Below are 27,893 nucleotides of genomic sequence, written 5' to 3' on the forward strand. Positions count from 1 at the left end.
AATTGCAGCTCCTGTGGGCGTGGCATGTGGGAGACGTGGTCATTGTGTCAGGTGAAAGCAGGAATCAGATAAAACCCACCGCTTTGGTTCAGCTAGTTTATTTTTCATTTGAATTCTACAACAATGTAATGCTCTATAAAGTAAATCCAACAAAACTAAATATCCAGACTGAACAAGGAGCACTTGTTGTTACAGGAAATTGTTATGTACAGCTACACACTCCTCTGACAGACAGAAGGTTCAAAGTCCTTGTCAAACACAGAGGAGAAGAAGAAAAGAAGTAAAACCAACCAAAAACATGACTGATCCCCTTGTGAGAGACCGTAATAAACTGCTTGGCACCAGTCTCCACCAAAAGAGCCCCACTCACTCACTCACTCACTCACTCACTCACTCATTCAGTCTCACAGCAATGCCTGACACACGCATACACACACGTCCAGTGATTACTGGGCCGCTGCAGCAAAGCCTCCGATAGAGAATGTCGGTGTAAGCTGAGAAGAATAAACATCTGCAGACAGAGATGACTTTCTGGGAATGGGGTCGGGGGGATAAAAGGTGCAGCAACAAGTGTGTTGCGCGACACTCCTACACACATAGCACCAGCTCTCACCGTGCTCCTTTCAATACTGAGAAGCACAGCGCTCCTTCAGTCACAGCTGATCTGTGGCAGTGTCTACTTAATGTCGTGCAACATTCATCAATATAGACAGTTCACATTCATGGATTGTTTAAGGTAAGATGGCGGCTCGTTACGCCTGCAGCGGGGAGGAAATCGGATGCTGCTGATGGAGTGAGGGAAGATTAAAGAGCTTTAGCCTCACAAAGGCCTCTTAAAGCCAGAAAATACATTTCATTTCGTTTTGTTCCTTAGACCAATTTGCTTTAAAAATATGTTATATAGTGATAAACAAAATAGTTTGGAATGAGAATGACAGATTATCTCAAACAAGTTAAAATTAAGAGTCCTCCGCTATCGGGCGTACACACAGTTCAATAAAAGCACATGCAGCACTCCCACCGGAGGGCAGCAGGAGAGCTAACGCACTGTTAGCAGCAGGTCCACAGCACGCGCCACTCATTTACACACGCAAACGCACCACGAGGCTTTCAGGACCCACACTCTCTTAGATCAGACACATTTGTGCAACTCAGCTGATCATAATAAACATGCTGCTTCTGCACCTAACTGGGGCTGGGCGATATGACCTGGAAATAAAATCTCTGATTTTTATTTTCACACCAGTTCCTTTTTGCACTGATTTTATTGTCTCGCTTTCTGGTCTTACAAAGAAAATACCAATATTTTCAAAAAAGTGGCTTTTATTTTAATCAGACCTTCTGTGAGACGTACGACGGAGTATAAGTATCAGGCTACAAGAATTTTTAATGACAAGAATAAAGTCCTAATATTAGGGAAATAAAAGCGACTCCTCTTTTTCCTTTTTTAACCAAAAGAATGTCTTTAAATTACGAGGGAGAGAGTCGTTATAGAGAAAATAGCTTCTATAGTTAAAAGGGTCAGTCTGTGTGGTTCTTCTAAATAAACTCAACCCTTTCAAAGTCCTGCTAATAAGTCAAAGCTGATGTGTCATTTCCTTATTAGAAAAACCAACATTAAAGTAGAACTCCACGCGCTCAACATTCCTCATTTAAAGATTTTATTATTTTTCGGGAGTTTTAAAATTACAATTTTTAATTTTACGATAATGTAAAATTAGGAGAATATTCGAGAAGAATATTATCGACTGTATTCTTATAATACTATGACTTTATCTTTGCAATTAAATAAACTAATTAAAGCCGCAAGCGGCGTTGGTGGCTCGCGCAGCGCAGCGCGCCGCGAGCCTCGTGGCGACCGTGGGGGTTCCAGCAACGCCACGCTCTCGCGCAGTTCCCGCAGCCGTCCGCCAGGCGACACACACCGACGTCTTAGGCAGCGCTCCCTGACGACGCACAAGCGCAGTCGATCTGAATTGCAAATTCAAGCTATTGGGCTCTTTAGAAACTAACAAACGTCAATCCTAGCAAGCATGTATGATTTACAGCAGCCTTACTCAAACTGTGGTCCATGGACCATTTGTGGTGCGAGGGCACCCCCTAGTGGACAGAAAATAACTCCAGGACTACTTGTTTGATCAGAGGAGGCTGAGTTATAGCGACTGGAACGATTAGTGGTAGGAATTGTTCCAGTTAGTCATGACGCTCTGCTTTCAGGCTAAACGGCTATTGTCAATTTCGTTTAATTTTGTAAGTAACTCAAAATGCCAAAGTAGACCTCTTAAGTCTGTTGTGGCCAGCCACATTTAGCAAACAGCACCATGCTTCTCATTAGGATGAACAAAGAAAAATACTTGAGAGAATAATATTGTTATTTCAGGTTGCATCATATATTAAGATGTGTTATGGCGGGTTCAATTTTGGATTAAGTGGTCTTTGACAGCTTTTTAAAAGGGTTAAAACTGGTCCTCAGCCTGAAAAAGTTTGAGAAACACAGATTTAGAGACGTATGCAAACAGGGATTAGAATTTGCAGTGCAGCCATGCCCACATGCTCCCACCAACAGCCAGCGTTGAAAGGATTTATCATCATGTTATTCTAATTCATTAAACACATTTTAATATCTGCATGAAGTAGATTAAGAGGAAGAAAAATAGAAAAACAGGTGACTTCCTGTTAGAAGGGGGCAGGGAGATGGAGAGCCAAGAGAGCCAGAGATGGAACTTTCCAAGTAAAAAAAGTCACTTCCTGTTCTGAGGGGGCGGGGCTTAGATGACGTCAGACTATGACGACATCAGATCACTCATGCCAAGTTTGGTGCCAATTGACCTTTTTGTCAAATTATAGGGTTTCATTTGTTTTGTCGAGTAGGCCAAGTTCACCGCTCTGCCACGCCCCCTGAATTTATACGAAAAGTAAATTGTTTTGATGACTTTTAAAACCCTCTGCCTTTTCTGCATTTTGACCAAGAATGAAGCCGATAGGTCGAAATTCCCAGGAGGAGTTTGTTAAAGTTCGACATGAGTAAAAGTGAAAAATGGGCTAAATTTGACCTTTGACCCAAAATGGCCGCCTCCTTGTGCATTTTAGAGGATACGTCCAAGAGACTTTTATCCTTGATTTGGGTGGGGGATCTACATACTACAGAGTTTCAGATCTCTATGGTTTCTCCCAACTCACGTTAGGGGGCGCTGTAGAGCAGTTTGGCCACGCCCACTTACGATTTCACCAGAATCCAAAAATTTTCCTCTGGGGACAGTGGCGGGAAAATATATGTATAAAAATAAAATAAACAATAATAATAAGAAATCCTGCAAATTCAATAGGCCTTCGCCAGCACTTCGTTGCTCGGGCCTAATAAATAAAACTCGTAGTCTGACGCCATTCTGTGGTAAAGTTAACCTGAATTCATAGAACACGCTTATGAAACGCAATGACATCACTCAGACCTATGGAAACCCAAGGAGTGCTTTGGTGGCAAAAAAAAAATCTTGATTTTCCATAAATGTACTCATTATAAACGAAACAAAAAAGATCCATTTATCGCCCAGCCCTATGTCTAAACAACAACCACAAGACGATCATTGGGATGCTAATCTATTCTTTCAGGTGTGTACCTTTTTTATTTTAAAACTCAGCAAAACAGGAGAAAATGTATTGAACAATGACAAAAACCAAGGCCTTTGTTGGTGACAAAAGTCACCGAGCAACTAGAAGTCAGGTGTGCATGAACAATTACAAAGCAGAGGTAGTGTGTGGAGATGGTTTGAATGGAGTCGTAAATCGAAGTTAAGATGAGATGCTTTGATTTTGGGTTCAGGCTGTTTGTTTTGGGCCACTGTTTTCTCAGTGCATAGATGACGCCGACTACTGCTAATCCGCTGAACGTTTCATTCAAGATGGCGCCCCTCCGCTCCGTCACAGGACCCCATCGACAGATCAAACAACGCAGCCGATCCTAAAAGGACGAGCCTGTGGGAATCAGTTCAAAACCATCTCTCACCCCCCTGATTATCCTGCAGCAATTGAATTATCTGGATTCCTAACAGCAATTTAAACAACACCTCTTTAATAAATAACCTCCAAATAATAAATCGCATTTAAAGGAGAAAACCACTGCAGCATCAAAACAGGATTCTCTATTTAGAAAAAAAAAAAAAAACCCTGTTCCTCTTCTGGCAGGATGCAAAAAAAAAAGGTATTTTTGTGCAATTTTAACAAAAGAGAACAAAGAAATAAAAAAAGAAATGTGACTAATTAAATGAGCCACTATTCAAGAATTCTATACAGTTTTCTCAAATGCTAAATAGTATCTGAATATATTATCTCATTCATTTATTTTACAAAAAAAAGAAAATAAAAAATAAGAGTGTGTCAGTGTGTGTGTGAGCAAGGAGGTCATTGAATAGGATTTGCCGCAGAGAAGCTTTTGCTGTCTGATCTCACAAAGAGCCCTTCCTCCTGCTGCTGGTCTCCCAGAGCAGCAGGGATCGCTTCTGCAACACCCAACGCTTCCTAACCGGATTTTCACCAGCAGAGTGACCCACATGCTGGGAGCTGAAGGTTCAGTCCTGTTGTTACAGAGTTTTACACTGCAAAATCACAAATTCTTAAGGATTTTTGGTCTAGTTTCTACTGCAAATATCTCCGTACATTTGAAACAAGACAGAAATTTACAAGATGTAGGGACTTTGAGTTCCTTAATATTGATGAAAATGTACAAGTGTCACTGGCAGATTAAATATGTTTGCTGTAAGTAAAATAATCTGATAATGAAACCAACATTTCATTAATATTAAGGAATTATTGACTTAAAACAAGATCAGATCAAGCTGGAAAGTTACCTGGAAGTTAGTTTTCACTTGTAAGACATTTCAGTAGAAACCAGACCAAGTTAGCTTGGATTAACGCTCTTTAAGAAGCCCTCAAATCTGAGATTTCACTTGGAACAAAAGAACCGAAAAGACGGAAAAATGTGCAAACCAGGAAAAAAAACAAAAAACAGTGGAGCCTGAATGGTGCCAGTGGTTTCTTTACACCATTTGTGTGAAGACTTCTGATCCAGGGAGATTCTCTTTCCACTTGTTGGTTTGTTTTGTTTCTGAGTCCAGAGGAAAAACTTCAGCTCAGTGTAAGAAGTGACGTCTGCAGAAGCTCTGGGTGGCGGCGAGATGCTGGAGCTGTCGGCTGTACGGAGCTCCGCACTGAGACTTGCTTCTCTCGGCAACCTGGAAGTCCATTCTCGCTCCTTGAAGTGCAGTTTCCTCACTGCCACACACACACACACACACCCACCCACACACACACGCACACACACACCCTTCCAGACACCAACATTCAGAGTTCTTGTTGCGTAGCCAGCATGTCATCCTAAAAATATACACTTTAAACTCCAGATGGGCAACACACACCCCCACACACACACACCACCACACACACGGGACATTCTGCGTAGCTTCCTGTGCTCCTGAGCGGTGCGTTTGTGTCGGCGGCTGGTGGCCCGACTCGGTCTGACCCGGTCCGGTTCCTCCGCGCTCCGTCAGTTGGAGCTCGCCGCGATGGGTTTCTCGAGCTCGAGGTCCAGGGGAGCGGAGTTGAGCTGGAGGCTGCTGTAGCAGTTCTTACACACGCGGCACGGCTCGAACAGCTGCTGGCTTGGCACGGGGATCTTTTGGTCGCAACAGCTGGCGCAGAACACGTTGCCGCAGTTCCTGCAGAGGGAGACAGAGGGCGATCACGTCCTCAGCTAGCAGGCATTTCTGAGGCTAAACCGTGCACGGTGGGTCTGAGCGATCAGCGGCTCCCGTTATCGTTCGTTTGGACCTGCAGCACATGGTGGAACAGGCAGGGACACAAAACACACAGGATCATCACTGTGAAATATCACTACATGTTCTAACACGGAGCAGAGGAGCAGCTGAACTACCGGCTCAGATAAAGACGGAGAGAGGAATCAGATCATTTTCTGCTTCGTTGCCAGGATCAGAAACCCAAAGTTTTTTTTGTTTTTTTTTCTGATCAGTAAACGCATCATAATAAAACTTTTCACTGTAAACTGAGTTTTAACTCCAATGAGTTTTAAGGCCAGTTTTAGCCTTTTGAGCTTCTGTCTTTCACGGAACACGCAGAATTTGGGAACGTTGGAAACCATGGCGACAGTAAGGATAGACATTCTATAGAGAACACACAAGACTACGGCCAAAACGATTAATCGCAATGAATCGATTATTGAAATAATCATCAAATCATATACTAATTGATTACAGCTGGAGGATACTGATTCAAAAAGGGTCATTTGGAGAAAGAAGAACACAGAAAACTATAATATATTTGCATAAATTTTCATTAAAAAAATAAACTATGTAAATTAGTTCTACCTCATGTGGATAAGACAAACAGCATGTTGACGTTAGAAGTAGTTTTCAGCTTCAGATGCATTCTTTGCTAAAACAAAGCTAGAGGGATACTACATTGTTGCACTTTGAGGTATAAAATTGTTATTTTCTTATTTTAAAAAGGGATATATTTAATATATTGCAAATATGGCAAAAAAATCTTCAGAATGTGGCTTTTTTTTTTAATATATCTGATTAATCGATTAATGGTTAGAATAATCGATTACTGAAAATAATCATTAGCAGCAGCCCTACATGAGACTGTTGTTTTTGTAATGCTAACTTGGACAATTACTCATTTAAATGGGAACAAAACATCTTAAAATCTCTGCTCAGGCAGTTTTACTTTGTTTTCTAATAGTACATCTGATTCACAGAGCAACATTAGCTCTGCTCCAACTATAAACGATCATTACTCCATAGTAGAGTTAAAACAAAATCTGTTTTTTTATATATATATAAAATCCTGTATTCTAGCTCTGAAATAGAAATCAGTATTTGACGACAGAAACATTTATGAGAACTGGAGACCGGCCAGTAAGCGAGACGGACGCCAACACACAGATCCCCATGCTCACATTCAAATGTCAGGCCATGCACACACACGCACACACACACACACACACACACTGTGGTGCACTGCTTCCTGAACCGAACTGAACCGCAGTAAAACAAAGGAAAAAAATAAACGTCTGGGTCTCCAGTGTTTTATTTCAACCAAGTGATGGCAGCAGCTCTGGGTGCCATGCTGTGGAGCTGGGGAGGGGGGGTGGGGGGAATGTAGAGGAGGAGGGAGGGGGGGGGGACGCGCAGCATGCTGCCGGGGCAACTGGATGCTGATGTGCCGCTATGGTGGGTTGAGGCTGAGGCAGTCCACTTCTGTTCTGGTTAGCAGATCAATTTCTCTCATGAACTTAAAAAAAATAAATAAAAAAATCAGCCTTCGACCAATCACAGCTGGCCTGGTCACGGCGCCATGCTTTCACTTACAGCCTGTTAAAAACACAACACTCTGTGGAACCATTACAGCAGGATGAAAACTCTGCTGTCAGAAATCAGCGTGTCCCTGTGAAGCTACTGATCAGTTTAAAAAAATAAATAAAAAAAATCAACCAAAATGGAGCAGGTGAGGACAGGGGGTGTGAGGGGGAGGGGCTTGGATTAGGAGGAGCAGGGTGCAGCGGTGGGGGGGTTGGGCGGGATCTCACCAGACCTCCTGGACTGCCTCTCTGCCACTGTAGAGGAGGAAGAGGGGCAGACGATGGGTAAGAGCTGCCGGAGCAGCGCAGAAAACACGAGCACAGCAACAACACACTTCCTGCTCAGCGCTTAGGTTAGGAGGAATGACGACAACCACATCCTGAATCCACACCCTGACCAAACGTGGTTCTTTATCTAAAAAAACCCCCCAAAACCCAAGACTTCCTGAAGATCTCACATGAAGATGAATGCAAACAACAGCGCTTCAAACAACGAAACATCATCCTTCTGAATATGAGGGCATCGTGCCTCACCAAAACAGCTCAACTCAATCCAACAACCAGTCACCATGGCAACATACTACTCAGCGCCAACGAAGGAAAGCAAAAGTTGTACAATAAGATGCTCCGTGATCTACCACAGACGAAGCAACAGTCTGATAACAACATCTATCTTTAGTAATCAGAGGTAATTCTTGGAGCATCAGTTTTACTTTTTGAACCTTGATGATCAAATAAATTTTTATGGGATTTTATGCGACAGACCAGAAGAAAGTAGTGAATCAGTGAAGTGAAACAAAAAGAGCAGGACAGCTTTTTTATTAAACTATTTTAGCTGTAAATCCAGCAGAGGGCTAAGTCCACCAATCTGTCAGAAAATCTGAGCCAATATTGATATCCAGTATTTACAGATATTGTACATAAGCCTGTTGACATCTTGGACAAAAATAACAAATAAAAACAGCTGACTTTTCACCTTCAGGTAAATACCCACAATCCTGTGCAGCATCACTATTAGTCACATGACCAACCTCCTCCTCAGAACCAAACGGCAGCAAGACGGAATCAAATCTCAGTTTTATTCATTGGACCGATAGCAATGTGTTAAAAAATGACCAGTAAAAATGGAAACGTGTGAATGACTAATATCGGCCGATATACGGAACATCCCCGATTATTATTTACACAAACTTTTAAAATCTCGCATTATTTTTCCTTCCACTTCCACAACCAAGCGCCGCTGTGTGACGGCCTGTCAAATACAGTCACAATGAAACACACTGAAGTGGAAGAAACGACTAAATATAACGTTTAACATGAATGTCCTGACCGTGGCATTTTGAGAACGTTACATTTCAGTCAAAGTGCTTCTATAGCAACCACCAAAAGCTCAACACATACAGGAGATATTCACGGGATGTTATTGTTTGACATCACTGGTACTGATTGGCTGGAGGTGAAGTGGTCAGTGGGAGTCCAGCTCACCTGCAGTGATGCTTCCTGGCGGCCAACCAGAAGCGGCTCTCGCAGCCGTAGCACTGAGCGGCCAGGTGATCAGGGTACCAGCGAGTGACCTGCAGCAAGCACACAGAGCCGTTCACCGCTCCGGTCTGCGGAGGTGTTCCGGACGGTCTCCATGGTGACGGAGGGGGTGGTCATGCTCACCTCCGTGTCCTGCTTGTCCACCTGCTCCCAGCTGGCCTCTGAGAAGAGCTCCGTGCTGCAGCGGGACAAGCAGTTTGGGTCCAGGTTGTACTCCGAGTCGGTCATGGAGGTCTGCACAGAAAGAGACAAGGAGCCGAGTTTACATCCACCATGAAATTGTGTAAACTGGAATTACAAAAATACATTTATAATAAAAACACTCCAATTTCTAAAAAAGAAAACCCACCAAACAAACAAACATTAAAAAAAAAATAACTTTTTTTCCCAAAAGGTTTTTGAGCTGGGATGAGGTGGTTTTGCTGTCATATCCACATAGATGTATTTCACAAAGCTGCAATGGAAACACAAATCCTGTGACCAACAGCTGGATGAGTCTACTAGAGAAAACGTCAAAGGCGACAACAGAAAGTGGTAGGAGAAAGATGGGTTGTCTTGGTTTTTTAGTTTTTTCAAACACCGTGCAGCTGGCTCCACCGGAGCCGTCACAGCTTCACACAGCTCATAAAAAGTTGTGCATCACTCTAAAGGGAAGAATCCATAACTCTTCTGTAAAGTCGCCAACTACAGCTTCATCAAATGTAGCTGCTCCAAAGTTTGAGAGGCTTATTGCGCCAACGCCGCCGTTTCTCTGATGGCTGATAGATGATGAGCGTTGACACCACGGCTGAATTATGAATATATATTATGTAACTACATCTGTGGCTGCCATCATTTTTAATGACCTATTCTGTGAATTAGCTTATTCATGTGTTTTTTTATAGTCTTTTCTTAATGGGAACACTGCAACTGCAAAGTTTAGGGTTTTTTGACGCTGGCAGGATGTAGACAAAGATTTGTGCACATTTTTCATGAAAACAACATGGAAAGTTCAATTTTTCTCTAAAGAGTAAAAGGCAGAGCAGCGTCTCACCACTTCGTCACCCACATCGCCGTTGATCCGGTGCAATCCGGCATATTGCTGGTTCTCCAGGCGGCTCCACAGCTCCTGCACCTGCTTCTTCAGGGTCTCCACCTCCATCTGGTGCCCGGCCTCGATCTGCCTCAGCCTCTGCTGGATGGCGTCCGTGTGCAACGTGAGTCCGTCGTCGTCCAGGTGGCTGCGGGTCGGCTGCTCCGGGCTGACGGCGGCCCGGCCGGGAGCGGTGTGGCAGCAGCGGTGCTGCAGGCAGGCGCCACGTGGATGGAGGACCAGGGAGTTGCAGCTGGCCAGAGACACCTGTCGGCTGAGCGGGGCCCGCTCCCCGTTCCCTTTGGCCCAGTGAGGTCCTACGCTGGGGTCTCCATCGGAGCAGTCTCCGTTGTGAAGCCCTTCCCTGCTTAGCTCAGCGCTGGCAGACTGAAAGGCACTGACAGAGGCATGCTTGCTGCCCCCGTTTAAAGTTCTGCTGAAGCCGGGCTCGGCCGCCTCCCTGTCCTTCCTGAAGCCGGGGTGTTGGCTCTTGCCGTCGCCGTGTGGCTGACGGTTGGGTAAAACACTCGGCTGTCCAGGAAGAAGCTCCAGTTTGCTGCAGGCTTCTTCAGTTAAAGTCTCTGTGGAGCTCTCCATCAGGGACGCCCTCTTGTCCAGCGGCTCGTCCGATTCTGAGACGGCGAGCTCAGGTTCTGAGGCGGGACCGGTCTCTTCTACGTCCTGCTCCTCTGATGACCCGCCCACAAAGCCGTTAATAATGGTTCTATGGGATTCAGACAGCGGCTGCTCTCCTGAGCTGGACTCTTCTCTAACAGCAAAGCAGTTGACGCTCTGCTCCACAGCGCCCTCTGGTGTTTGAGTTTGGTCATTCAGCTGCTGATGGAGTTCCTGTTCCTCCTGTGAAGGCAGAGGAGGAGAATCCCCATCGTCCTCAGCCTCCAACTCGCCGTTGTCAGGATGGTGACCGTTTGTAACCATTTCTCTCTGCGTCTGCGTCGTTGGAGTTTCCCCCTCACTTTCAACTTCCTTCTTCACTTCTGTATGAGCAGCAGCAGCAGCAGGTCTCTGCCCCTGTGAATCTGCTCCCGTTTCCTGCGTGGCTTCCTGTAGGATGTTCTCCATTTGCCCCTCAGCCATGCCGACCACCACGGAGAGCTCCGCCTCCTCCGCTCCCCCGTCTGTGCTGACCGGGGCGTCCTGTTGGAGCGCGGCCTGGGATTCGCGGGGATGCTGGTCGTCGCCCAGCTCCGACTGCTGTCCGTCCGTACACGGCCCCTCTCCGCCGGCCTGCGGCTCCTGACCGCCCCCTCCCTCAGGGCCCACCGCCACGTTGAGCTCCAGAGAGCGCCGGTGGTCCTGCCACTTCTCGTTGAGGCTGGGGTCACTGGAGCGGCGGTTGGGAGCCAGCGTGCTTCCCAGCTCACACGCACTGGGCAGGTTGTCAAAAGAGCGAGTCTTTGTTCGTCTAAACGGGAAATGAGAAAAAACAATTCAGCGGTGAAAACACAATTAAACCGTCTCAGCACTTCTGGCTAAGATTGACAGACCAAGTCTTTGTGTTAACCAGTCATCTTCATCAAAACATGAAAAAGGCTAAAGATTATACCAGGAACACAGACTGTCTTTAAATACTCTTGCAGCCCAACATGATCTTAATGTGTCATTATGACCATTAGTGCCTTGCAGAAATATTTATAGATTTCTTAACCAGGGACAGGACTTTTTATTAAATAGATTTGAATTTATTTAATAAATTTAATCTTCATAAATTAATCCCCTTTTTCTTTACAAAGGCTCTAAATGGAATAATATAATCACACATTTCTGGTACATCTGCAAACCTGACGCACAAGGAACATTCACAAACTACCACCACGCTTAGCAGCTTTAGTATCTGTTTCAAAAAAAAAAAAAAACTGCAACATTTTAAATGCAGTTTCAGAGGCGCTGCATGGCTGCTGGGTGACATAAAGCTGCTGTGAGGTCTGGTGAAAGCAACGTCAAGAAGCAGAAGGGTTGTTAAGTCGGGACCCTCTGGCTGTGGGGGGTCCTCGGTTTGTGTTTATCTTACATGGAGCAGGAAGTGGGGGGGTCGGGTGCCAACGCGCCAGGCTCACCTGCCCAGGGGCGCATCCTCCGGGTTGGCACCGGGCACAGGGTAGGGAGCACAGGAGTCGTCAGAGGGGGTGGTGGGAGAAGAGCTGGGCAGATAAACTGCGGTCCACAGCATCAGGTTCCGCACATGACAAACTGGGTGAAGAACCTGTGAGCAGAACAAACCCACCCAGCAAATGCGATCAGTGGGAGATAACAGTAGAAGTCTCAATAGTCCCAGAATACTCAGGAGTACCTCACACAGCTGAGGGCTGCAAAAGGTTGATTTGTACGCCCAAGTACGTGTTGTCGCAAAGTAAACTACTTGGTGGGAAACTAACTGTTTTGTATGCTGAAAATGTGGAGTCAGTGTAACAACTGGTAGGTGTGTGACGGCTGCCCTGCGTAAGAATCCAATCTGACTAATTAACTTGAGTTAGAGTCCTGAACCCGACGTAAACCTGACATGTTCTTTTAATTCCAATTTTGTTTTTAGACCACCATTTAAGTGAGAAGTGTAACTTCTCCCAGGTTTAGCTTTAGTTGAACCTTTTCCAGCTCCATCTTGTCTCTTGTTGTAACCGCAGAGAGTCAGGAACAAAATCACACATTGAACAGATCCTGTCTCTGCTGCTGCTGCATGCAGGCAGTGCACTGCACTTGTTACAGTCTGATTAACTTCTGCATCAAACTTACTTACTTCATTCCCTCTACAGGTTCAACTATCAACACTATAATAAGTAGATTTAAATGATGAGTTTTCGTTCGGTTTTCTCTGTGTATTGCAGGTTCCTTAAACGCGCCACACTGAAGCAAATAATTCTGATCTGACCCGGTAATAATGTTGGGTCAGGTCTGGGCCGTAAATAGAAACTTTAGCCATGAAGAAGAAGAATTGGGGCCAAATACCCAAAAAGCTCTTCAATCTTACTGGTACCCATTTGGATTATACAAAATGAAAGGATCCGTCATGAGAAACGTATTCAAGACTGACTGAAATCTCAACTGTGAGCCTGAGCCTTCAGATGGACGTCTGAACAAGATGTGACAAGCACATCTGCGTTGTCTGAATATTGTTTTTAAATTTGCTAAAGGGGAAATTTCACTGCCTACAACAACAGCAACCACAACAATGCAACACTTGGAAGGCTGAAAAACAGACTTTAAATCAAGTTTGAAAGCAAAACAATTGGCGATAAATCTGGAACGCTGTGAAAGTCAAGACTTCGGTTTCATCCTGTCTGTTTACGGACTCCACAGATAGACGTTCCTCATGCTTCGTCTTGTCGGGCTTTAATCAACGTTCCTGTGAGTGAAACGGGCTGAAAGAGCCCTCTGGAGATGCAGGGCGAAAACACGCAGGGCGCAGAGGCCCCGGCCCCCTGGAGGAGAAGAGTGGGTGAGACGTACGGTTTCAGAGTGGGAGGAGTACAGCATGTTCCTCAGGGTGCGGTTGGCTGGCCGCAGCAGCGACCACACGGAGCAGGTTCTCTCCTGAACGTGCCGGTCCTCCCTCTCCTTGCCGCTGTTGCACAGGAAGGTGCCAAACAGGCAGGAGTAGCTGTGCTGCACCAGCTTCACCTGCAGGTACACACACACACACACGCACACACACACACACAAAAACACATGCTGACATGCCCAGGCTTGTAAACAATCCATTGCAAGTGAACAAATCAAAAGAAGTTCTCTTAGTGTTATGAAGACTCCCTGAAGGGACCTGAGATGTGTGGTGATTAGAGGAAAAACATCCTCACTTCTAGACAGGAAGACATTCAGAATACGGACTAGCAGAGGAGCTCGTACCAGGAAGGCCTCATTGAACTCGAAGGAGCATGGGAACTGCCTCTGCAGCTGATGAACGCAGTCCAGCCACTGCAGGAAGACGGGGCAGCGCTCGTTCAGGTCCTCAGAGTTCTCCCCGTGACCACAGCGGTCTGCAAACTTATGGCCAAAGTCCAGCCATTCCGTTTCCACCAAAACCTGGAAGCCCTGCGCAAACGCATCACACCTTTTCACTTGTAGGAAACGAGTAGGAAGAAAAAAAAAAAAAAACTGACCCTTTTTGTGTCATAAGTTGCATTTTGGATGGAAAATGCTGCCAAAGTGAGCATTTTAGCCTGCAGAAGTTTAAATAAGTTAAATTCTTCCATTTTTATAAAGCATTACTGATTTATGTCTGTCCACTAAAGGCAGAGTGAAGGTCCTTTTGTTCTAATTTATAAATGCAAACAGCTCTCACCAATAAATAATTGATCAATCTCATTCAAATGCGCCGTATTATATATTTTCCAGGTGCATGGTGCCTTTTTATAGCACAATCAAGTAATTATGTTACCTTCAGTTGCTCTAAAAATTATATATATATATATATATATATATATATATATATATATATGCACTAAACAAGCTGCAGAAAAATCTAACAAAATCTAAAAATCTCACTTCTCACTACATTTCGTCTCAATAGAATTGCTGGCAAGCTAACACAGATTGTTTTAAACAGAGTAAAGTTATCAACAAATACATCAGACCACATTAACTGCTGAAACATGGTGCTGCAGTTAACCTGTAAAAAGAATGGAGGATCTTTGTTGATTTAACGATACAACAGAACAAAATAAACCTACTGCTGCTGTGTGTGTGTGTGTGTGTGTGTGTGTGCGTGTGTGTGTGCGTGTGTGTGTGCGTGTGTGTGCGTGTGCGTGTGTGTGTGTGTGACTGTGAATGATTCAGTCCAGACTTGTCTAGTATTCCAGGTATTACCTGTAAAAATAAAACTAGCCGATGATCAGAATGTGACACCAGATCCCACCAGAAACTCAAACTGAACTCATTTTGTTGTTTCGACATCGTCTGACGTTTTTGTTTAGAAAGAAAAATCTGAATGGCCTAAAATGAGCAGGTCAGAGTTTTAGAAAATCCTGGTAATCTGCCATAAACTGATGACGTTTAAAGGAAATGGGAACATCAATACCTCGATGGTGCGATAGTACGGGTCCAAGAGCAGCTTGGACAGAGCAGCAATCTGCGGTGTGCGGTCCCATCCGTCGGAGCAATGCACCAGGACGGGCCGGTGGTCTCTGTCCACCGCATTGACCACCAGCAGGGCCGCCTTCAGCAGCAGAGACAGGTGCTGCAGCCACTTGGTGCTCTCCAGCGCAGACAGCCAGCTGGGGAGACAGCAAGAGAGAAAACCTTTGAGCAACCGCTTTAATCTCTCAAGGACAGTCAGAGAGCACAGGTCAGCTCAATTCATTCCTCACATCAGGCGTTTTAAAAGGCCAACTTACTGGGAGCAAAAGTAAAACAAGCAGCAAATTTCACAGGAAAAAAAACCCCAAACAGTTTTCACGCTTCAATTTTTACAGTGTTTCTGATTTAAATTTACAGCTGGAGATTTAGTGTTCAAAAGAAAAAAATAAGCACAGATTCTGTATTTAGATTTAAAATATAAGGCTTTCTAAATATGGTGCTCCAGTGTTTAATTAGATAATAATATCTGATACTGAAAAACAATCTAGATTGGGTATTGATGACCAGGACAGATCTATTGAGTCTAATTCTATCCTCTGATCATGCTTTATTATTTATGTTATATTATATTTAGAACTCCTGATTGCACTTTCTGAACAATTTGAAAGAAGATTTGTTGCAATTTATTTTGCATGTTTGACCAATGTAGTCAACCTATTGTTTTTGACTGCACTGACTGAACAAATTAAAGTTGTTTTTACAAATATTGGTGTATTTGAGGGTGCAGAGGTATCATGCATATTTATAATTCAATACATTTATGTCTGTGTTTCAGAAAAGAAAAGTTCAGCAGAGTTTGTTTTTTATTTATTGGGATCAGCCGATTCTAAACCTCAGATCTCGATATCGGAGGTGAAAAGAGTGGATTGGTGCATCCCTCTGCACCTTTACAGAATATCATTGTTCAAAACAGTACAGACACAAATAAACATAAGCTCGAGTCTTTTACTTTCCACGAAATAAAACACATCTATTCTAGTACATCTAGAATAACCCTGACTGTGAGGACATTCCTGACCTCCTGGCTGAATTCTGCAACCTTCTCCTGTAGCAGTGCAGTTTAATTACACATCAACCTGGAGTTAACTTGGAGAGTTCAAATGGAAGAGATACTCTACTTGGGCTGGGGCCAGGCTCTAAATCAGGCACAGATGTCTGAGTTAGGCCATAACACAACAGTGATTACTAGGTACCTCCAGCAGGCAAAGCTGTGCTGCAGTTGTAATCTCAGCCTGCATGGTCATAATGTTGTGTCTAGAGTCTGAAATCACTGCTGGTGGGAACTGTAATTAAACATAAAGAGAAGAAGAAGAAGAAGTAAAAACAGACATACTTGGCTGGGTCAGGCATCTGAGTGCAGAGGAAACGTAGTGACTGGAAACTCTTGCGGATGGAGTGAATGTTGGCCATTCCCATGAATACAACCTCACAGTTGGGATAGTACTCTGGAAAAAAAAACCCCAGAAAGAAACACAGACAAAAACTAAACCCGTTTAATTTTAGCACAAAGAACAATCGCATTTGGGGCTAAGTGAGCTTCTGATTCTGCAGCATGCATTGACCTAAATCTGCTTGAAACCTTAAACCGAGACACAAAGCCTACCTGGGCACTCGCAGCCTCCCCCCTTGGCCCTGTTAGCCACCGCCGCCGCGTACGACCTAGCATCCAGGATCAGCAGCTTGTGGGGCTGGATGGCCAGAGTCTCCACCTCTGAACTATTGGTCATGGAGGATTCTGGGGAAAAAAAGGCGTTATTGTAGTTTTATTCAGATTTAATAGAAATATTTAGAACGTTGCCAAAAGAAATTGCTACTCCAACATTTATAGACACAAACTTTAAATCATTGTCTTAATATTTTATGTGGGGGAAAAAAACTAAGTGTGAAGAGAAAGAAAAATAATTAATCACAATTCACTCAAACTTTATGTGTTCATTTGGATTTTTTTCTGAAAAATCAGAAATATTTATCCAAACCGTTTTCACATTCAGAGACTGAAATGTTTTGCACTATTGTTCTTTAGAAAAATAAGAATTATTTGTAAAAGTAAAACAATAAAATGAGAATTATTTCATAAAGCATCATTAAAATGTCAAAGTCTTACCCAGTAACTCAATTAGATTTAGGTCCATGCTAACACATGAATATGATTTGATTTCAACCATTCAATTCTCAGTGAGACATTCAAAGCTTAGGATATTGTTTTACTCAATTCAAAAAAGAAAAAAAGATTTGTTATGAAGGAAAATTAAATGTTTTATAACTCATATCATCCATGTGAATTAAAGAGTTGTTGTGGATGATCCATTATGATGATCTGAACTTCCTGTTTGGACCTGCTCTGAATCCATGAAGCCTCTTTTTCAGCTGCTCTACGAACTTTTAAGAAGCTTATCAGCTGTTCCCCGCTGTAAAAACAATACCTTGTTGCCACGGTTACATATCATAACAATTGTCTGAAAGTAAAACGTAAGACCAAACATCCTTCCTCCTACTGGCAGCATCCAAAACCAGCAACAAAAGCAACTCGTTAAAGACATTTATGAACAATGACTTAACAACCTAATTATAGCATAATGTGGCTGACCTCCATGTACAACCGAATGCAATTACTTTTATTTTGTTGATGCCATTGAAGGTCACACTTCACATGTCTTTACTTGCTAAACTTCTGAACGCTTTTGAAAGCCACGAATTGTTTTTCTTGATGTAGCTTAAGGGAAAATATTCCAATAAGTTTTATTTTGCTTTCTAAAAGCAAAATGCAAAAATGTTGAGATGGTATGAATAGTTTTGCAAGGCTCTGTAATTAAACTACAGGATGCATTTATGGACCTTCAATCTAAAACGACAACACATTATTACTGTGATGTGTGTTTGAGTCAGCCAGCTGCTACAGACAGGCTCCAACAGGAAGGCTTGCACAAGTTCTGCTGATAGCAGGCCGCTGTGGTGAACGTGTGTGTGACTGTGAGGACAACAGCAGCGCATCTCATCAGTAAAAACCCTTGTACCGAAATCCGTATCGGGCAGGTCTGAGCCGTTGGTGTAGCCGCCGTTGGTAAGATGTTTGCGGCCGCTGCCGTCCACGGCGCAGGCCTTGGCGATGGACTGCACCAGGTGCTCGTCGTCGGCATTCCTCCATCCCCACCAGCTGACTTCTGGCTGGCCGCAGCGGGCGATCACAGCACCGGTGCTCTGGTGCCTGCATGGGAAGGGGGGGGAAAAAATAAAAAATACTGATAAGCCACAGATTACAGGGCTGAATAAGGAATCTATGATTTTATCAAGAAAACTGTGTTTACAGTACTGCTATGAACAGCTACACGGCGGTAAACAAAGTTAGAGTCAATATTCAGACAGAGAGCAGCTTGGAGACAATGTCTGGGTGATAAAACAATGATATATATCGCCATAGAAACGTGATAATAACAACATATTCTAAAAAACGTCAGATTGAATGTTGTTAATGTTGCTGAACTCCGATTCAGAACCCCAAGGCACTCTGGGCGATGTAGGCAGGGGGAAGGCTTTGGCTGCTCAACCTCTCACCGCCAGCTAAACTCAGGTTACCTAGCAACAACCTGCTTCACATGTGCAGCAGCAGATTCATGTTGTCCCCAAAAAAAAAAACAGAAGGAAAAAAAATTTACGGATTTGGGTCACTTCAGGCTGCAGTGTGAACGAAGCCATATTTCACAGTGAATTAACGGGAAAGTCAGTTGGGGGGGCGTTTACCCCTGCACCACCAATGCACAGGGGGGCTAATCAATAATTTTATATATCGATAAAACCTGTCACAATAAGCCAAAAATGTATTTATTTACAATTAAATGCAACAGTTGTTAAAGAGACCCTCCCCTTTAATATTATTGAAAAGCTGCTGTTGTGAGAGACGCTGCAAACATTGGACACCAGAATAAAATAGCTGGTTTGCACCGCCGGACACTTTTGCTCACTTGTCCTGTCAACGCTGAATGACTAAAATTGAAACCTCAGTAACCAAAGCTGCATTTCAAAACATAATAAATTATTGTTGTTTTGGTTGCTTTATTTGTTTATTTTGGATTTTCTAAATGCTTCTCAGTTCCAGTGTTAAATGGTCTTAGGCACAAGCTGAACACTGGAGCTCTGAAAGGTGATGCCAGTGTTTTATGAGCAAAAATAAAGTCATCAGGCCATGGGGGAACAATAAACAGCCATAAAAACTTTATCTTATTCTTAACCACCTAAAGAAACCTTTTATTTCTGCCACCTGGTTGCAGTCTGATATAGAACCAGAAGATTTCATCAGACAACTCCATCAGCTCTTTCACAAAGACAGTTTCTGTGCACCAATGAATAAATTAAACAAATACGGTTTAATATACAAATATACAAATACAGATAAAAACAGACTGACCTGTAAACCACGGCAGGAAACCTTTTCCAGGAACGGAAGGCGGCCACATTTTCCAGCTCCTTGTCGGTGATCCAGGCTGGCACCAGCAGCTGCTGAGGATAGCTGGGGCAAAGCCTGGCAGGATGGAGGGCCACAGAGAACAGAGTCAAACTAGGGAGGTGGGGCCCTGGAGGGCCCACGGCTCAACATCAGGCTCTGTCTACAGTCACATAATCCTGGTCTGGCTCCTTATCTACTGAGGGCTGCAGCACCAGCGGGTTGTAATAACAGAAATCCACAGAAATGCGTTGTTGGTCAGAAAAAGCAAAAGGGCAGGATTGTCTTGCGGACATCAACACAGCAGCAGAATCCTGAATGATAGCCTTTTCTTTTTTTTTACCTGAACTTGCTGTTGATGTCCGATATCCTCCAGGCATTCTGAGTGTCGAAGCCCATCCTCTCCACCTCGTTCTTGAACCACGAGGTCACATGTTCTCCTGCAAAAAAACAAAACGGGGGAAAAAAAACCCCGGCGATGCCTGATAAACGCCGGGCTGAAGGAAGCCTTCCTACGAGGTTTGGAAAGAGACGCAGAACGTGGCAGCGCACCTGGTCTGCACAGCTCGCCGTGCTGCTCCTTCTCCCCGGCGTACACCTCCATGCACCAAGCGTGGAAGGCGAAGGAGAACAGGTCCTCCAGGCGGGACGGCGGCCGGACGACAGAGTTTAAACGCTTCAGCCACTCCTGGCACTGCTCGAAGGTGGAGAACTGACACCTGGAAGTTCAACCGGACACCAGGCTGATTCCGTGACAGGGTTTCTTCACGACTCAGATTTTAGACTATGAATGAATTGTAAGACTTGTTTTACGACAGAAAGGTCCAAAAGAAAATGTTATGTTTCATAATGTAGTAGTGACAAGCTTTATTGCACAGAACACAGGGGGTTGGCAACAGAAGTGAGTCCGTGGTGAAGACGAACGTTGTCCAGCCAACTGGCAAGAAATTCACACTTACCAATGATAAACGCAAAAACTCTAGCTAGCTAGTTAGCGGTAGCCTCAACCGCTAACCCCCTCAAGTCACAGAACAGAAATATGTCTGTGTCCAATTTCACAGAAAAATCTTGAAGAAAAATAAGCCATCAAATATGGCTTTAAAAAAATTTACTTTGTAATTTTCGCCCTGATGGCACTCCTCTATCAACCCTTTAAAAACATTTTTATCAGAGTAGCACTGAAACGCTCAACAGATGTGCAGTTCCAACAGGTGTTTGCTAATTGCTGCTGGCTAGTCTTAAGGAGCTGAGTGGGGGAGCTGCGGGATAGAGGCGCTCTGTGAGCAGGAGACTCAGAAACTGCGGATAAGGGGAGGAGCTTTGACCTCAAATGCCAACCAGGCATTTTGCCGAGATGAATGGTTGCCATGGAGATTAAAAAACTTTCTCAAACATGTATGAAAGAATCAAGGCAACACTCCGGGTGTTTTTGATAAGGGAATAACATTATAACATGATGTAAAGCTAAAAAAGTTGATTTTACATAATAATGCCCCTTTAAGACTTTTAACACTCGACATATTTTGCCAATGTTAAATCTTAACCGTTTCACGTTGTAAAATGCTAATAACAATCCTGCTGCAATAAAGCTGGAAGGGGTAGAAGTGGTAAGGGTATTAAAGAGAGAATGTGGCCACACAACCTAGAGAGACTGCCAAGGGAAAAACATTTAACTGCCTCCCACGAACCGTTGAGGAACAGAGAATATAAAGAAGGGATGCTATTTTTTTTTCTGACCATTAATTGGATTTCAGTTCAGAAAACTCATAAATCCAGGCTGAAGGCACTAGACTCCAACATGGGATTTACTGGCAAAATTAAAGGAACAAAATGGACCATGCACCAAGCCCTGCAGGTCTGCATGCTGGAGGTACAGAGTAATCACAGTTCCTGATATATTAAAGTTTCCAGGTTTTTGCCCTATTCACATGTTGAACACGGTCAAATTTGATTCTGTTTTTTCAAATCCACTCTGTTTCCCATTAAGTGTGTACTCATCTGTAAGAAAGTCTAAGGGTTTTGTGGCTATCCGCAGTATAGATCCACTGCACAACCACTGACTTTCTGTTGTCTTTATGAAAACGAAGCCAGCTGGACATCTGGAATTTCTTTGACGTTTGTTCAAAGATCAATCTGACTTACAGAGAAATCACTTTGTACAGTGGACTGTGAACCATCTCCTTCACATCTCACTTTTATTTTCACTGGTATACCACTTTTACGCAACTGTTATCTAAAATAACTGTTTGGGGAGTAACATGAAATTTAAAGACACCTCTGACACAGAGTAATTCTATAGCTAAAATATCTGGTCATTTATTGAATTTTTTAAAAAACGGAGGAAAAAAAACAAAAATTGAGTGACGTCTTTACTTCCATATAAACATGGCCACTAACGTCACTATCAGCTGAAAACAAACAGCTGGCGTCTGAGAAACAAACGACAGTCATCTGTAGAATCAAGTTAACCTTACAGTGTTGTTTTTTTTTACTTTTTCAATCTTTATAAAAAGCTCCAGATTAAAATTCCCTTGTGTCATTTGGGAACAATTTTTCAACCTTAACGAAATACACCAGTAACTAACAGATGTACAGCGTTCCTGTACATTTTTCAGATCAAAATTCCACAGCTTCTTGACTAAAACCTTCAGGGTTGAGAACTATTTGAGACTATTTTAAGCTTAAAAAAGAAAATAATCACTATGGATTTACAGAAGATACTCCTACAGTCATCAGGCTTCAATATGTGGAACTTGCAATAACAGGAAGAGGCGGGCAGATGGACTGATAGATAAACTCTTATCATCCAACAACACTGACTATAGAGCTGCAGAACATGATCAGCGGCACTTTTAGGGAGGAATTCATGAGTTTTACATCACTGCAGCAGACGCACCAATTAGTTTCAAAGACAACTGCAAGAGGAAGTCCAATATTCACATTTATGGATTCTTTATAAATCATTGAATATCTGATGTTCTCAAACACAAAAGAAACATAACAATGCATTAGGATCATTGCATTTTAGCTGGATGACTAACTGCACTTATGCAGGAGAAACATATTTAGTTGGATTCTGAGATCTGAATTCAACAAGGAAAGTTCTGATCTGGCACAGCATGTCGATATTCATTTCTTTATATTCAAAGGTGCTAAAAGAACAGATAGAATGTCTTTCTCTTAAAAACAAAAACAAGAGAATGTCTCCTTCATGTTCGTTCTACAGCAAAGGATGAGTTGAGTTTTACCTGACGACCTTGCAGTCCTTACAGGTGACATGAAGCTGAAACATGTCCCGACACTCCACACACTCAATCAGCTGGAGGGGGACCTGTGAAGCCACAAACAGGAGGGGGAGAGCATCTCCTTTAAAATAAGGGCTCCATTTTCACACTGCTTAAAGCGTTGACATCTTTTGTCACATTACAACCACAGGCTTAAACAAGTAGCATGTGTTAGAAAAGTGAAAGCAAAAATGGGACATGGTTGTCAAACTTCCTTACTGGCAAAAGACCAAAAACTATTACAATAATAATGTTCAGCCCCCATTATTACAACCAGGGTTCACCAACTCAAACTTAAGACCAGTATTAAAGACATTTAACACCTGTTTCACAACAGAAATGTACAATAGAAAATCAGGCATTTATATATAAACAAATGGTACCACTTGTGAGATTATAGATATTGTCAAGAAGACATTTATTACTGTTCCTTTGAATTCCCCTCCCTCCCCCATTTGTCATCATAGTTACATCTGTGGCTCTTTATTCTCTTATGATACCATCAGAGAATATTCTGATCATTCCCTGTTTTATTTCCCTTTCATGGTAATGACTGATTAAATCAAGTTCTTAAACAGGTCACACTGGTGCTAAGCCACCGTGTTTAAATCACAAAACCACCGACTTCTGAGTTTGTGTCTCCCATAAATACTGATTTCAGATCAATGCTAGTAGCAGCGGCGGCGGCGGCTAAAGCTCGTCCATGTGCGAGTCACAGAATGCAATAAAGATATCTGGAAAAGTTCCACAAGTAAAAAATAAAAATAAAAACTCCCACATATAATATACACAATTAAATAGTCCTGACAAATTTTAAGAAATGTGATTAAAGTATTTGAGACAAACTTACTTTTTTGATTAGTTTAAGACATTTTAAGGGCTAAATTTTAGACACATAAGGATGTGCTAACGCCCCGTTAACAGTCTCAAAATAAAACAACGGCAGAAAGGAAAGCATCACTGAAAGTCATAACAAGTCTTTGTTTACTGCAAGATACGTAAGAGACGCAGAAAACAAACATGACATGAGCACCTTTGAACAAATTTTACTTTATGAGCCAGAACTTGAATGGATTGAGTTAAATCAAAACATGTTACTGTGTAGAAATGGCCCAGTCCAAGTGCAGGCTTAAATCCAACCAAAAATCTGTGTCATGACTTGGAAATATGGATGTTCATCTGATCAGGTATTGTTTAAACCATTCTGCAAAGTATATCCAAAATGTGCACATTCCTGTCTCTGTGTGAAACATTCTGGAACAGTCATGCATGGCATCGCCACAAAAGGCGGTTCCACAAAGCATTTGCCAAGAAGTGTGAGTTGGGTTAGGGCGTGGGTGGGTATGCGAATCTAAATGCACCTCACACCTTTCAATTAAAATCCCTGTAAAATATAGCTTGTGGTTGTAAAGTGACAAAACGTAAAAAAAGAAAAAGAAATAAAATAAAATAAAAAAAAGTTGAAGTGTTTGCTATAAATCTGCTCTTATGGAGGAGACGAAATGTGAGACATTAGATACACAACACCCATTTGGATCACCAGCAAAGAGTATTTAAGACGTGTACCAATCATGCAGTCAGTGCAGGCCATGTGGCGACAGCAGACTGAAAATCCCTTTAACAAATTAGTCAGGATCACTACAGTAAACGTTCAGAGCCAAGAATTAGCGGCCAGCAGGGTGACTGTCACTTCAAATGCATGGCTACCAGACCAAGTGACCATCCAGGGCCATGCAGACAATTATCAGGTTACACAAACTGCAGTAGTTAACAGCGTAACACACCACAGATCCCCGTGGGCTCTAAATATACTAAATCCTCCGAGGTGTGTGTGTGTGTGTGTGTGTGTGTGTGTGTCAGCACAAAATCATTATACACACGTAGGTCTGTCACAATATCAAAGTTTGCTGGATGAAAAATTGTCCCAGAAATGATTCCAATAAATGAGCATTATGTCATTTTGAGACAATTTTCAACTAATAAATAATAATAATAATAATAATAATAATAGTAATAATAATAATAATAATAATAATAATAATAATTTATTAGTGCAAGTATACCCACCCAAAGATAAAAATAAATAATTATTTCTGAGGAATATTTAGCACTGGAACTGGAAAACAATTAAAAGATTCAAAATAAACAAACAAAACGACAATAATTATAATGGATTATAAAGCATCTGCAACCAAAACTGCACTTCAAAAAAATAATCATCATTCAGCTTTGACAGGGAAAACAGGCAAGTTTGAGGCAGTGCAAACTCTCCAACCTGTTAGAGAATCTCTTTAAAACGCTGTTGTCCAAATGAAAATGATCGCACTCATTTTAATTTACCGTGCGATTCATTCATTTATTCTTATTGCGACTGGCTTACACACACAAAGAGCTTGCTTATACATCCTCCTTGACACTGGTTTCAGTCGTCACATCAACTACAGGCAAATATGATTCAAAGTACAGAACTGTCACAAGAACTGCCCAGATAAGACATGAAAAGAGCAGGAAGGCAGTTCTGATACTTTATACTTTGTTCATGAATTAGGAGCTTTTCATGGTGGTGTGGTGGGCTTTTAGAAAAGGTGAGGCTGAAGCTTATGTTCTGACAGTCATGCATGACTGCCAGTCAGCTAATGTACAAGTCAGCTTTCATTACAAGAACACAAAGGCAGGGACAGTTTTGTTGATGGACAGGCGGCTGGCAACCTTCATCTTTTGTATGGACATCCAATCTTTTTCTTTCATCTAATTTACAGGAGCTACTTAAAACTAACATCTGGTGTCAAGCATTAAAGCCTCCGGTCCCTGAGGCACCAGCTAGTTAGCGGGGAAGCACACAGTCAGGTCTATGGTTAAAATTCAACCACTCCACTCCATGCAGCTCTGCAGGATACTTACTGAAACCTCACAACAACAACTCTAAACCCCCCACCACAAAAACAAAAAATAAAAACAAAGAGAACAGTCATGTAAGAGGGGAATGTCCATTTGTTAGCACTTTTAGCGCGACCGCAGGGCTGCCGTTGCTGCATATTCCGGATGTTTCCACATCCTGCCGTCACTGTTTAATTCCTGTGCTGCGATCTGCATCTCTAATCTGGCCGTCATCGAAATTCTTTGACTGCTTTTCATTCCCTCGCTCACCTTGCTCCAGAACTTCCCGCAGCTGTTTTCTGGGCCCTTACAGTGCTGTCATGTAACACAGACTCAAGCCAATGTGTGTGAGGAGAACTCTGGTAGGTAACCAGAGGGCCATTAAAACTCAGACTCACCCCCAGTAACACGTGAAGGGATGGACGGGCAGCAACAGGAAACACATGCAGCGAAATCATCAAAATAGCCACATTTTCTTCATTATGAACTGACAGTCACATCTCTATTTTGCGCTCACATAATGCATTCCAATTATTACCAACCTTAAATTATAACTCTGGGTTTTTTAAAGAATGTCATGTTGAATAATTTATAGCCGATTTAATGTTTCAATAAAACAATTTATTGTTTAAGTGTGTGTGCTGTCTGACTGCAGACAGACGGCCCTTCCAGCAAAAAGAGCTGATGCAGATGAACGCTTCATACGTTTTTATGAGATCTTTTTTTAAAAGGAAAATGTTCAATACAACTTAAAGTATTTTATTCTTTTACTACATGATTTTTACTTTGATTTTATATCACTGATCAACAGACTTAAACTTAACGAAAGCAGCAAGAATTTAAGAAGAAAGTTCACAGTTTTTTTGCTGAGATTAGACTTAAAAAAAAAACAAAAAAAACATTTTCTAAACCAATAAAATATTTATAAATACACATTTGGCCATAAAAAAGTTAGAAACCTGTACATATTTTTTTATTATTACAGAAAACCTCCTGCAATAAACTATTCTTTTCTACTTTGTTTCAGAAATTTTTTTTTATTTAAATCACAAAAATAAAATCACAGAATCACTTAGCATTTTTCATGAGACAAACATAAGTTACAACACTGCTGCTATTTAATGGGCACATCAACAAATATGTCCTTAAATGATACAAAATGATAGTAAACACTACAAATTCCAATGGGGCCCATTTAAATTCAATAAGCATCATTTATTCCAGTAATATTGTGGAGTATAACATTTTGTACAGTAAGCAGAAGCCATTAAAGTAGTTAAACAAGCAGGGCATTGATCCTTTGTGTGGCTGTTGAGTTCAGGACTAAGCCCATTCATAACGACCACACAGTAAAAACACTAAACTGTAGAGAAGGAAAAAGCTGGAGGGAAATATTCGGAATTAATTTGATTGTTGAGGAAGAATGGACTTGGCTAAAATTAGCATAGTATCAGTATTAGCAGTGTCTAAACAAAACTCATGTTTTCTTAAGGAAAGCGGTTGAGTTTTGGTAAACATTTAATTTGGTATCAAAGTAATTTGGAAGAATTTCTTGTAAGAGTGCAGTGAAAAAACACACTGATTAAATCACAACAGTTCATTTTGTTCTAGGAACCACACTAACTGCGTTTCCCTTAACCATAAAATTGCGCAGATTGAAACTACAAAAATAAATTTGCTGAATGGAAGTGCCCCAGTTATAAAGAAAAAAACAAACAAAACAAAAAAAACTCAAGTTTTTGATAAAACGTTTTGTGACGTTTTTGGGATGAGGTGAGTTTTTTTGGCCACATCAAAATAGATGTATTTCACAAAACTGCAATGAAAACATTTTATCTGCATCACAAGACACTTGATCAATAACCGGACGTTACTACTGGTGGAAATGTCGAAGAAGACGACAGGAAGTATGACGGAGGATCGTGTTTTTTATTGTGTGAACAAACTTATTTACATAAGAAATTTAATTGTATTTCTTCTCTAATGGAAAAAATCTCATTTGCGAAATTGTGCACATTAGTAATGGAAATGCAGCTGCTCTAGAAGAATTATGAAACCTAAACAAATGTAACTTTAATTATTTATCTATTTTTTAGCTTCTTGTCATAATAAACTCTATACTGTACTTTATACTAACATGAAAGCGAAGACATTTCCAATTTAAACTACTTGTGCTGTGTGTAATGAAAACAAACCGGTCTGTCTCCTTTATGG

The 27,893-nt window shown here is 42.2% G+C and overlaps 1 protein-coding gene across 4 annotated transcripts in view; it reads right to left on the minus strand.

Annotated features, from left to right (window-relative positions):
* Window positions 1–82: 82 nt before the first annotated feature.
* mtmr3 (myotubularin related protein 3) overlaps window positions 83–27,893 on the minus strand; it is a 35,532-nt gene continuing 7,721 nt past the window's right edge. The window contains exons 6-21 of one of the 4 annotated variants that reach the window (XM_044112777.1): window positions 22,767–22,849; window positions 20,071–20,237; window positions 19,862–19,958; window positions 19,483–19,596; window positions 18,095–18,285; window positions 16,684–16,815; window positions 16,414–16,525; window positions 15,022–15,217; window positions 13,851–14,036; window positions 13,455–13,625; window positions 12,068–12,213; window positions 9,951–11,415; window positions 9,041–9,151; window positions 8,861–8,949; window positions 7,604–7,630; window positions 83–5,711 (exon numbers count right to left, since the gene is read on the minus strand). In XM_044112777.1, coding sequence (XP_043968712.1) covers window positions 5,540–5,711; window positions 7,604–7,630; window positions 8,861–8,949; window positions 9,041–9,151; window positions 9,951–11,415; window positions 12,068–12,213; window positions 13,455–13,625; window positions 13,851–14,036; window positions 15,022–15,217; window positions 16,414–16,525; window positions 16,684–16,815; window positions 18,095–18,285; window positions 19,483–19,596; window positions 19,862–19,958; window positions 20,071–20,237; window positions 22,767–22,849 — 3,459 coding nt within the window. In that variant the 3' untranslated portion in view covers window positions 83–5,539. Of the gene's footprint in view, window positions 5,824–7,603; window positions 7,631–8,860; window positions 8,950–9,040; window positions 9,152–9,950; window positions 11,416–12,067; window positions 12,214–13,454; window positions 13,626–13,850; window positions 14,037–15,021; window positions 15,218–16,413; window positions 16,526–16,683; window positions 16,816–18,094; window positions 18,286–19,482; window positions 19,597–19,861; window positions 19,959–20,070; window positions 20,238–22,766; window positions 22,850–27,893 lie in introns of all 4 variants that reach the window. The other 3 variants (XM_044112779.1, XM_044112778.1, XM_044112780.1) reach the window with 3 other exon arrangements.

The sequence above is a fragment of the Gambusia affinis genome, linkage group LG03, assembly GCF_019740435.1.
Source record: "Gambusia affinis linkage group LG03, SWU_Gaff_1.0, whole genome shotgun sequence".
Lineage (NCBI taxonomy): Eukaryota > Metazoa > Chordata > Actinopteri > Cyprinodontiformes > Poeciliidae > Gambusia > Gambusia affinis.